The following is a 13,402-nucleotide window of genomic DNA, read 5'->3' as shown; positions in this document are numbered from 1 at the left end:
CAGTAGGTTACTATGATGTACAGAGTTTATCAATCAAAGAGGGATTTTACATAAATAAGTCGTAAGTGGCAAGTCGTAAGTCGATGTCACACCCGAGCATTAACACGATAAAAAGCCGAGTTACCCACTTACGAGATAATTATCTCGGCAAAATTATCTCGGCAAATGTGATAATATGTCGACATAATTTAAAAGTTATGTCGACATCTTCTCAGATTATGTCGACATCTTTCAATAATTATGTCGACATACGTAACTCGTAAGTCGCAAGTGGATGGCAGAAATATGCCACCATAATACAGACACCATAATGGTTAAGTAAACTTAAAGATTATTTTAAAATTGCAAACAAAATCCCGACTATGTTAACTGTTGTGTTGATTCGTCTAATATGATGAAATAAACATCGACCTGTTGTATCGCACTGCATGATTGCAAGAGGCGACTAATGTGGCGCCCCTTGCAGACTTAATGGTTATATTCTGAGGACAGTACATATATCGTAATTAGTCTGCTTGATGTCTCAGTTGTGAAACTTGCTATTCCAAGATTTCGTCCCCTGTTTTCTGCTCTTCCTTACTTGACGAGATCGGGTTACGTGTATCTTGGTCTAAGGGTGAAGATTCTGTACCGAAACATACTCCTATCCTGGGTGCAAGCCAATGTTGTGATATTACAGAACACAGGACTGAACATCTGATTAACCGCTTCCGCTCAGTTACAAGCCATTGATGTTGTGTTTTTTTCACAAAATATCATGATTTCACTATAATTTGATAATACCCTGTCTGGTTCCTCAAGTTAAAATGGCCTCTGCATTACTAAATGCGTGTTTGGATGTTTCTACATAAACCATGCACAGTCCAAAATTAGAAGTTAAAGTAAAACATGTCTTATAGCGTAGATTTTATATTGATTATAATGTCGTGAATCAAGTATCAAAAAGATAATAAATCTAACGACAAAACATGATAAATGTGGATTGCTAATCACGTTTCAGCAAGCAGATGAATATATCGCCATGTGATTTGAGCTAAAGGTAACAAAATCACACATTTGCTAGAAAGATCGAACGAGGAAGGAAAAATTAGCACAGGGTATAACATATGATATCCTTATCTGAGGTGTAGGGAAGCTATTTAGAACTGGCGTGGATTAAATGGGTGTCTTTAGCACTGGTGTTAGTTTGGTTTGGTTCTATTTTGTTTCACGTCCTATTTACAGTTAAGGGCCCACTTGTATAAAAACATCACAAAGTTAAGGAACATCTCAAGCAATGTAATGTCTATGGGAAATCTTAGACTTGAGGAAATCTCAAGAGTTGAGATGTTTTATACAAGTGGGCCAAGGTCATTTAATGGCGTGCCTCCATGTGTGTTGTTTATGCGTGCTTGTGTGAATGTTTGCTTGAGGCAGGGTGTTTTGTACTTGCCTCCTTGTGAAAGCGCATATCTGATGCCGACTTTAAAGTGCTATCTCAATGAAATATCACGCCGAAGGCACCCAGCACAGCATCCCGCCCGGTCACATTATACTGACAACGGGGAAACCAATTGTTGAGATAACCATAAATGCTGAACATCAGCAAGGAATAACAACTACCTTTTTTAAGGACTTTGATATGTCCCGGTCTGGCGACAGAACCCATTGCCTACCCGACATGGGCGAACGCTCAACACAAAGGCCAAGGCACTAGGAAGTGAAAAAAAAAACGTTTTCAGGAAACCCAGAGAAAATATAAAGATCCCGAATATTGCAATGGGGGCTGCAGGTCAATTTTGGTTTCTTAATTGTGCCCTTAGCAACAGACGCAGCAAAAAGCCCCGATTCTGCATGGTGCTAACACTAGTCGCTTTTTACGACATGTAATGGGATATACCAGGCACTGGCGTAGGTAAGCCATGACTGCAGATAATGATAAAATCAAAAAGTTAAAATTGTAGCGTCAAACACATCATTTATCATTGTTTCATAATGCAAAATCCTGAAATGATAAGATCGCCTTTTCTGTCACTTTTCTATCAAAATTGTCAATGGTGTATATTGATTTTATAACAAACACGTAAATGCCAAAAACTGTTTATGGAACTCGCTTTTTTCAAGAAAAACAATGTTTTGTATTTTTGACCGGGTATTTCCAACAATGTCTATGAATATTTTATTGAATCGGTCGTTTTATGTGTTATGTCTCCTGGGATTTGTTAGGGCGATTATATTGTTGATGAGTCATAGAGATGAAACATATCTCTCGTTTGCTGTCGTCTGTCACGTGCAGCGTGTCATCAGGGCCTTACTGTCGCTTTATAGTCGAAAGTCAATCTGTGTTTTAATCCCTTAGCCTAAACAAATAAAAAAAACGTAAAAAAAAAGTACACATGTGAAGGAAATACTTTTGTAAATAGTATGTTGGGTCGGATACTCTGGTTTCTTTATAACAATCTGTAATGAGGTAATCGGAATTTCCGGAATAAGGTGAACTTAGATAGTTCCTCATGTGAAATGCATGTCTTCAGATATATCGGGGTTGTGAACAAATGTAGAGGTCCGTAAACCTACGACCTTCGAAATCCAGCTAAACTAGAGTATACCAAATCGCATCCGGATGTGGTACGGTTCTTTATTTACAATAGTTAATAGTGTATCCGCTGTCACATCCCTTTCGGTACGCTACTTTGTGTTCTATCTTATCAAATTACTGAGACAATAACACGGAGCAATTGTCACGAGGAGGGATAATTTAATTTCCACTTAACTGACGACCTGTTTTCAGCGTTACTTAATAAAATGAGAGGATGGCAAAACAAAAAAGCACTGTTAGTCGCTAAAGAGCAACTGTGGAAGTCTCATCGTTGCTCAATAGAGCAGATTTCCCAAATCTGAAATAACGTATTCAATAGTGTGGTTGTTGTGATTAGGAACGTGCGATCTTCTCTTACGGATACCCTTTCATTTCCCTCTATATTCTGCTTCTGTCTGTAATGTGGTATGTTGTATTATGCAATGTATCTCCAACCAAATTAGAGTTACGACCCTGTTCATATTTGGATTTTTGCAGCCAGTTATATTTTTTGGACTTTGTGCCCCTGCAGTCGTATTCAATTTACTTTCTATCACCTCAGTGTTGTGTTAGGATGAAACCTTCAGCCAACAGGATATCCGAATTCGGAAATCATTCTGTCAATCTGAGCACCAGGATTAACGGTCAAAGTGTTCATCATGTCATCGTATTTGGTGACTCCTTCCCTTTTTGCCGGATTTTAAATGGGGGGAGGGGAGCAATTTGTACCAAATATCAACAAAAACATAAATCGAACTCAAAATTGTCAAAAAATAGGACAAAACATGAAAACGAAAAGATTTACATGGAGACCCATGAGAATAGTACAATGAGGCTAGTATTTCTAAAACGGAGTGGTCAGATGGTGCAGTGGATAGCGCACTTGCCTTTCATCAACGCTGCCTGGGTTCGATTCCCCGATCAGACTTGAAAAGGTTAGGGTCATCTGCCGACCACGTGGGTTTTCTCCGGGTACTCCGGTTTCCTCCCACACTAAGACCCCCCACGCACTAATATCCGGCCCAACAAAAGTGATTGATATAAGTTGAAATAACTTGTTTCATAATTTTTGTTACATAAATAAAGTTTATATTTATATATATATATATTTCTAAAACGGTAAGCGTCTTCTGCTTCATCGACGACTCCCGCCATGTGAATCTAGGTCAGATCCAAGTAATGTCACGTCATCATAGCGGGAACCGGGGTAGTGGCAACTTATCCACAATGTATATTCATCAGTATAATGAAAAAAAACCAATCGACCTTCAAATAACACAGAAATACCATTTTATTTGATGATAGCATGACAGTGGCCGTAAAAGCTGTCCAACCCTGTATAACAATGTTTTCCTATAGATTATCTGAAATAGAGAGTAAATGTTGTTTACAAGCCTGTAGTGTAATTTCCTGATGACAGAAGACGGTGAATTCTACAGACAACGATGCAGAAAATATGTAAAACAGTTGGATTATAAAATATAATACAAAATCGACATGCACATCCTGGTGCTATAAAATATGAAGCAACTAAAGTCAATGTGTAATGTCTAGCACCGCGAAGATGATGCAACTTGTAATATTCCAGCTATGTAAAACTTCTATAAGCAGGTACTTAACATTTCCTCTGTTTAAATTACTGCACTTTTGAGATTTCTGTAACAAAATCAGCTGAATTAATGTTTTAAATGTACATGAGAAATTGCTACCGGTTGTCTTGTATGAAAAGTACAAATTTAAAATAGTGCTACAGTTTTTATTGACTTGACCTCCAGTTAGCAGAGAGCACGACACTGACAGGCCAATATTTGTGCACCTTGGCAGTAACACACATACACAACGGTGCCAATTTATAACTGGGCGGAATCATATGGGTAGCAATTAATCCGTAATGCCGTAGAGAGTTGGAGAAGCATCGATTCCATGGAAGAGTAACCTAGTTTGTGAGCAATGTTTCAGGGAATGCAGTGACAACAGGGGTACCCAACTATTTCTTGTCCCCGATTCGATTTCCCCGTCGATCCCATTTTACTAGCTTCCTTCCACATTTTGTGTCCATTCCTCAATTTCGAATTACTTCCGATTCTGAAGCAATTTTCACTCCCTACAAATCATGACGAAATTTGACGTCGACAAATCACGTCGAATCGATGAGGGCAGAACGGGAGTTTTAGGTTCTCCCAGAAACTGGAAAACCATTAAGGAATGTGACAAGCGGTTGTCGTCTGCTCCTGAAGGCTCGCGTCAAATGACAGGAAACTTAATATAATTATAGCACAACAGTCACATTCATACGCTTACTATTTATCGTAGATTGATTTGGAGAAAAGAAAATCGATAAATACCGAAAAACAACCCTAAACTGAAACAGCTGCGCGTACAGAACATATAGCGATGTATAATTATATATGTTTCAACATTCTCTAGGAAATGGTGCCAAAACGTTCCCTAAGGAAAACCCTAGCATCAGAGGTTTTTTTTCTTCGCTTTCCTTCTTCTTCGGAGAAATTGAAGAAACCAGAATGATTCTGCCGCAGCAATATTTTTTATTTTTATTTCCATTTTCTACTTAACTTTTACGGCTTGATGTGTTTCAGTGGCTGTTTTGTCATATTTTAAAAGCATGTATATGTAGGAAACTTTCATATTTTCATGTAACAAAAAATATTTTAACCGATAAAAAATATTTTAAAGAAACGGCATACACTTATGAACCAAAACTGAGAAAATGAACGTTCACATATCTATGAACCATCACTTCAAGAGTTGTACGTTCATGTACGTATAAATCATAACTAAGTGGTATTTCTACACAAACCAATGATCATATCTGAGAGTTTTGGTTCTGTACGTATTTGAACTATCACGTAGTTATATGCCATAATGCACTTATGAACAGTTTTTGCGATTTGAAGCTTCATACCACAATGAACTAATATGCTGGTGAGTGCGTTCGTATACTTAACTACGAGTTAACCATTAATAAGATGTGTGGCCTCATACACCAATGAAAAATTGCTAAGAGGTGTGTGGTTTAATACACTAATGAACAATTTCGTGAAGTTGTGTCTTCATACAACAATGTACCATTTCTAGAAGGTGTGGCTTAGATGTGGCTTTATACACCAATACACATTAAATGAAGATGTGGCTTCATACACTAATGAACCATTGACATGAGGTGTGGCTTTATACACCAATGAACCATTGACAGGAGGTGTGGCTTTATACACCAATGAACCATTACCTGAAGATGTGGCTTCATACACCAATGAACCATACCTAGAAGGTATCACGCCATACAAGTGTGGCGTCATATACAACCAAACTATCACTAATAGGTGAAGCTTCACACATTGCATCTGGCCCCTCTCTTTGAGCCTTTTTTTGCAAAATTACCATTAATGAAAATATTTTTGCAATGATTGCTTACATATCATGCAATATCAGTTATTCGTCGAAACTAGAGTCAGGTTAAGGGCCTTAGGGCCTCTTGTTTCAACGACTGCTGGCTTTCAGAAACAGCATACTCTAGAGAAGGATAAAAGTGCATAGATATGGAATATCATCAACCTAACGATGGAGTTGTTGCTGTGGCCGATTGCCATGGTTTGTCAAGGCTAGTAATGGAATGCATCGTTGTCCAGACGGGGGGATTTCACACCCTAATCTGTAGTGAATTTCTCGTTCCCGGTCGGTTTTTAATTTTGTCACATATTTACATATATTCATATCCTGGTTTTGTTGGTGCCTAGTCCAGTCTTCAAGGACTTCCCTGTCTGGCCGATTGCCATGTTAGGGCTTCCGACCTATCGTCTGCTCATACATGTACAACCATTTAATAGCTTAATGGGACTACCACTTACGACACAAGTAACCCATTCAAAGTATATCAATATGTATGTTTACGGCTTTTGTTTCGTGGAAATCTCTTGGATTCCTAAAATGTCCATTAAGTCGTTTTCCATATTCGGTAATGGAGGAATTATTGAAGAACAAACGTTAAATTACAATGTTGTTAAGCAACTAGAACTTTGTGTTATGGAGCCTCGTGTCTATACAGTCGAGAGATATTGTCATTCTCTCCGTGGTCATTGATTAATTGTACTGGAGATGAAGAGAGGGTTGACAAGGAATTTAATTATCATACAAAGTAATGCTCTGAAGGCCTTCTACATTTATGATGTATAAAACGCTCAAATTAAGGACTGACTTAAAAAAATGGGTTGGTTGGTTGAACTTTAATTACCTTAGCTATCAACAGCTAGGCTATTTAAGGACGTGCCTTCATGTATGTATGTGTACTGGAGACAGGGTATGTTGGCGTCCTTGCCTCCTTGTGATAACGCGGATCTGATGCCGACTTTATAGTGCTATCTCACTGAAATATCGTGCCGAAAGCACTAAGCACACCATTCAGACCGGTCAAATTATACTGACAACGGGTGAAGCAGTTGTTGTCATTCCCCTAAATGCTGAACTTTTAGCAGGGAATGACAACTACAATTATTAAGGACTTTGGTATGTCCCGGCATGGGGACAGAACCCATTGCCTTCCTCATCTGGGCGAACGTTCAACATTAAATCCAAAAGTTAGTTATCGCCAAGTCAGGCGCTAGGAAACAAAAGGTAGTAAGAAGTAGGAAGATATGTAGAGATCCCAAAAATTGCAATGGATGCAGCATATTTATTTTGGTCGCCTTTGTGTTCCAAAGCAGAGGGCACAAATCAAATCCCCAAATATGCAGGGGGTTCCCGCATTAGCCGCCTCTTACTAATATACGATCATACAGTTCGTAACAGCAGGTGTATTCTTTTCTCGATCCCCTACTTACAAGGGTATCAAAAAGGGACCGAGGATGTGGCAATATGCTGCTGATATAGACATGATATTTTAATATAGGGAAACACGATGACTAATCTAAAGGGAAATAAAGAATCGTGTTTCCCTATCACAAGTGTCGTAATTAATCCAAAATTAACACAACTGTAAAGATGATCAGGTTGATGCGCCATTGTTGTTGTCTGTTTCAGTCACTCTGAATTCAGGTGTATTGGTCCTTGCACAATGTTCTAGACTCAAAATAAAGGAAAGATCACAGGAGAAACTCGAGCGCGTGAAGCAGACTATCTCTTTTATTTTCCCGCAATGTGATCAATATAATCAAATCAGATACAGTGTTATATAGATGAATAATAAAAATAATAATATGCGATACGGTATCTATTCGAGACATTTATTTTGTAGCGAAACCTTACAGAGGCGTTAAAGATCCTTTTTTCATTCTTTCTCTTATTTTGGGTTTTTATTTGCAACATCGTTGCCTGAACCTTGTCTATTTCATCTGATGAATAGGTTGTGTCTATCCTGTGTCGAATTATCTCCTTATTGACTTGTGTATCCAGCTCTTGTCTTGTACGATGCTGCCACGTTAGGGATCTGTTAAACCACACGTGTCTACTTCTGATTCACCGCGTGACAAATTACTTTTTCTCGCTAGGTGGCGCTTATATACTTTAAACAGTGTCTTCCAATAATAACATCCCTGTATTTTCTCAAGTAATCCCATCTTCACGTCAACCCTGACCAATCACAGAGGGGGACTATGTGCCTGGACCATAACCATTGGTTACCAGGCGGAAGCCGGCACTGATTGGATACAAAACGTATTAACCGCATCACCGCATTTTTAAATCTCTCCGCGTATATTATGAAAGTATACATACTTGCATTTCTTGTTTCGATTAGTTTAACTAGTCTGGTGGTGACAGAGCATGTAACTCCTTCCTTAAAATCCAATTATACGAATTTGAAGTGAAGTTTAGCAGATACAGACAAACTAGGGCAATTTTGGTAACGTGTATTGTTTTATTTAATACTTTTCTCGAATATTCATTCACATGTGCTGGTACGTTTTAGAAACTGAAGAAAAATAGATTTGTACAAAAATACTAATATTGTGACAGATTGACATAACCGTATATTATCAGTGCGGAGTAATTTATTCCAGATGACGGAAATAGTTTAAAACATTTACATCATTCAAATGTATAGTATTGCGAATTGCGAACACCCACAAACAACTCCTTATTATTAACATCCCCAACCCACACACCCTAATTGATCAAATGTTTATAAATGTAAATGTAAACTTATTTCATTTTACAACAATTATGAAACACGTTATTACAACTTATATTAATCACTCTTGTTTGCCCGGATGTTAGCGCGCGGGGGTCTTATTGTGGGAGGAAACCGGAGAACCCGGAGAAGACCCATGTGTTCGAGCAGGTCACATGTTTAAAATAATCATGTGCTTGTCAAAAAAACCTAATCGTTTATAACAACCTCTACACACTAGTGTGTTGCTAAGGCGTCGAGAGATTTTATATAATGCGTGATATTGATTGTAATGTGTTTTAGGATTCGTAATGCTATTAATAATACAACACTAAAAGAATCGCTGTCCCTACCTCATTAAGATCATGTCGTTGGAGACAGAAATATTATCCCGAAAGAGAAGCAAACATAATATCGTTATTATTTACAGCCGATTATAACAGCCTCCAATATTGTCTTGGAGGACATATTTCTATTACTCTGTTAAAACGTCACAGCCGACTCACAATCCGTCGAACTGCGAACAAAGGCAACTGGATTAATGAGGTTTCATATCATTCTAAAAATAGCACCTCGTGCATATTATAATATTAGTTTATATGTAAGCGACATCTAGTGGTGAGCGCTACGAAAGCCCATTAATATCAAAAACGAAATAAACTAACGCGTCAAAGCAACCTCATAGAGCAACCGCTCCCACGGGTCTTACAAGGTTCCATCAAAATGGCTCCCTCTGGCTTTCTAAAGCACCAAGGGTCAATAGTTGGGATATGAATTAAAAAATTGATATATTTTTTTTTTTTATTAGTCATATAGATATATTATTGCCCTGTGAACTGCTAATTTCAAGTGATACTATTGCCCTCGGACAATTTTTAATTGGAAGGGACTCGTTGCTGATTATCCATTAAAAAGCCGTAACCTGTTTCATGCTATCCATTAAAGAATGATTTTATAACCAAACTATAACACAAGTTTGTTATTTTTAAGACACACTTGTTTGGTTGTATTTAATTACATAGATAGTTTGGGGCGACTTATATTGACCCAAAACTGGCGATGCCGAAAATAAACCATGACGACCTGCCAAGGTGGTAGACTCTGCTAGTGGATTATTTGGTCCCCGAGGTTTGCTGTAATCTTGACGGCCACAGATATCCCGTTTGAGTCGTGGTACGGTTCATAATATACACACTTCACAATTCATTTAATTTCATATTTACCAGTACTCCACTTGATTTTCAAAATTCATAATTAAGAGGTCTTACGCACTTACTCCTCTGTTTCAACAGTAGTTTAGATAATTTGGATTTCACCTTTTTGTCCCCTAGCATCACCGAAGAGTCCTAGAAGGACGAAAGAGCTGTATGATGCAGGGTGATTATTTTTTGTCATACTGTATCTATTACAATTTTTTTAAATCACATGTGTGTGTGTGTGTGTGTGTGTGTGTGTAAAACGTTATCTTTGAAACTCGCGCTTATCTCTTCTTTTCTCCCTTATCTAACAGTTTTGATAATACTATACAACATTTGATATAGCGCCCTATCTAGCTAACATAACTCCAAAGCGCTTTACAGTACATAATATACAATTAATACAATTATCATATACAATAATCAATACAATTTTGCGGAATTCCGTTGTAGTTTTTCCCTTGGTACCTCTAGCCTGATGTCACAGTAATGTAACGAGCTGTCATGTTGCCGTGCCCACCGTGATGATAATTTAATGTTGGTACTTTAAATGACCTTTAGGGTCCCTGTTTAAATGCACTGTGTTTTCGTTCTATATAGAGTAACCTCCAATTGCTTCCGTTTGGATATAACTGTAGCACATGTAAGTTTGAAACTCGTACACTTCCGTTATCCCGGTAGGTCAATCTGTTTCAGCGATGGTATAACAATAACAGGGTTCGACTCTCGATCTGGGCCCGAAGAATATTTTATTCCTTAAACACGTTTGTTGTTAATAGGTTGTTATTTCATCTCCATTATGTTTTCATTAAAGTCCAGCAAGGTATAATTTTCTTTTCGAAAATGATTTATCAAACCTACAGTAATGCCTGAAAAAAGTATTTTGAATTCATCGTTTCATTTTTGGCAGCGATACGGGGATCCTTAAATCGTCCTCATCATCCGTTTTGACATTGTCATCGTACGAAATTAGTCTCATTCAACCAGACGCTTGATCACTTGTAATTCAAGATCGGCGTAGCTTGCGCAGACAACAAGAGTCTGGTTGAACGAGACTACGTGTGATATAAGTTGTTGTAGTGTAAAGACGTAAAACGCGTGCAAACAAACAATCAATACTTACGAAAGCAGTCAAATTAATCATCATTGTCTATGTCGATTGTATGTACATGTAGTTTCTCGACTGCGTTTTAAACCGATGATATCGAGAATTCTTACCCGTAGATCATCGGGCAAAGGTTTAACACGAAATAGCTAAAGTTGAATTATTTCATTTGATAAACAACACCATAATAAAATGTAGCTTTTCTGTGAATTGTGTTTTATTGTTGTGGTTTTATCTTTTCAGACGTCACTGAACGAGACGGAAGAGGAGCCGAACAACAGTGCAGCCGACCGCGGAACTCTCTACTGCGCATGCGGGATACTTATTTCCATCGTTACACTCGTCCTGCTGCTTGTTAATTTTGCATAATCCATGACGTCATAAACAATTGACTGTTAATCTTCAATCAAAACAAAGACAACTTGAAGATTCCTTAACCGGAAGTTGACTTTTTATTTTTGTACTGACACCAATTCGTAGTATTAGTATATGGCATTGTCTGTTACATATTTTTCTAAGACAATTTGGTTTTGGTTTTTATGGTGTGGTATGATTCTTCATTAGATTCAAGTACAGAGGGACATCGCTAACCGGAACAATTCCTTTGCATTCATCAACCTGAAACATTTCCGGATTTATACACGATATTCATTGTATTCGATCATTTTATAAAGTGTCACGTCATTTTCATCTTTTATATGAACAGTGTTCATTTTTTAGTCCCGTGTCTCTATGAAGAAAACGATACAGTAAAGACAATGGGAAAAACGACATTTTCTTATTATCTACAGAATACCAAGAGCAGAACCTTTTTCTGTTGTCCAGCAATGGTGAGTGACTTTGGTAATATAAGAAAAGCAATATGTCCAGTTTATGATGACGTCACCAGTGGTGTTGGAATATCAATTCTTTTGATTTGACCCTTTAACACTGTACTGTGATAGTATTAGCTTATTGTAAGGCGGACAAAGACATGTCTACAAAATCAAACCTTTTATTCAATCTTTTCTTTCGAAATGTAACGTATTACACGATTTATATTTTCATTGTTTATAGATGTAACTATTGTCAGCTCTTTCCGTAATTGTTGATTTTGACGTATAGTTATCTGAATGAATCTGAAGCATGCTTCAGAGTTGAGTATTTGAAAAAATCAATTCAAAATTAATATGAAACAATATGAAAATGTATGTGAATGTTTTCTCTTAACTTTTACTTAAATTGTCTACCGTTTGACCTGTTCAAGATTTCTCTGTCACCCCTAGGATGTGAATTCTCTGTAACCCTCAATATTTACATTTCAACTGCAAGTTCCTCTATAAGCATTACCATGAGAAATTGCGTTCATAAAGCTATGAGCTCCATTCGATCAGCGTCATTTTGAAGCTTCTACTCCCGCCTCGATTAACACGAGACAACTGTTAGAATCAAACTGTTAGTTAGCTAAAGAATAACTAATCATTTATAATTTAAGTATAAGAATTGAACGTTTTTTATCAATGTTCATTCATATTTACCATGAAGCCTGATAGGCTTAAGTGATTTGAGAGATGGAACGCAGAAAGAAACATTACGATGACGTCAGGAGAACAATAAATTATGAAGTGACAACATCATTCGATGGGAAAGGTCAAATGCAAATTGAGAAAAAACAAAAAACAAAAACAAACACAGATTGAGGATTCAGTATGACGGAGGTCAGTTGTTTTAATAAGATCGGGAAATGCAGTCAAACTGTATGTTGAGCGTATGCCGGAAAATCTCAACCCTCGGGGTGAGATTCTTGAATGACTAACCATCGGCTTAGAACAAGTCACGGGAAAGATCATTAAGCATATCAACCCTCGGGTTCAGATTTCTCTGTCTTGCCCTTACGGTAGATGGATATTATATTAATATAATAGTAATAATTTTGAACCCCACGACTTGTTCATTTTGTTTCCAGATTTAATTATCGAACAAATATTACCAATAACGAACCTCATACAAATGGTGTCCTAGATATTACATGAAAGTTTCGTGTTTTGCCTTAAAAGTGACGATTTTATCTCAAAATTTCAAACGGCTATTCTAGTAAAGGACTAATAACCAGTCAGGTATGTCAAAGAGCCATGTCAAACAACATCTTCATCGGCATCCAGTAACATCGTTTGGTTTGGTTTGGTTTGGTTTGGTTTGGTTCAGTATTGTTTAACGTCCTATCAACAGCTGTGGTCATTTAAGGACGGCCTCCCCTGTGTGCAAGATGCATGCGTGTAGTGTATGTGTGTGTATTTTGGGAGGCTGCGATATGTTCGTGTTTGTCTCCTTGTGATAGCGCGGAACTGATGCCGACTTTATTGTGCTACCTCACTGAAACATACTGCCGAAGACACCCAGCAGGACACCCGGTCACATTATACTGACAACGGGCGAACCAGTCG

At 37.7% G+C, this 13,402-nt stretch overlaps 1 protein-coding gene across 1 annotated transcript in view; it reads left to right on the top strand.

Moving 5' to 3' along the window:
- The window catches only part of LOC110455241, a 26,191-nt gene extending 13,919 nt beyond the window's left edge, over positions 1-12,272 (top strand). Inside the window, exon 3 of the mRNA XM_021505240.1 lies at positions 11,223-12,272. Within this exon, the coding sequence (XP_021360915.1) occupies positions 11,223-11,348 (126 nt within the window). The 3' untranslated portion in view covers positions 11,349-12,272. The remainder of the gene's footprint in view (positions 1-11,222) is intronic.
- The last annotated feature ends 1,130 nt before the right edge of the window (positions 12,273-13,402 follow it).

The sequence above is a fragment of the Mizuhopecten yessoensis genome, unplaced genomic scaffold, assembly GCF_002113885.1.
Source record: "Mizuhopecten yessoensis strain PY_sf001 unplaced genomic scaffold, ASM211388v2 scaffold8183, whole genome shotgun sequence".
Taxonomy (NCBI): Eukaryota; Metazoa; Mollusca; class Bivalvia; order Pectinida; family Pectinidae; genus Mizuhopecten; species Mizuhopecten yessoensis.
The sequence above is the reverse complement of the archived record's forward strand: the minus strand, read 5'-3'. Positions and strand labels throughout refer to the sequence as shown.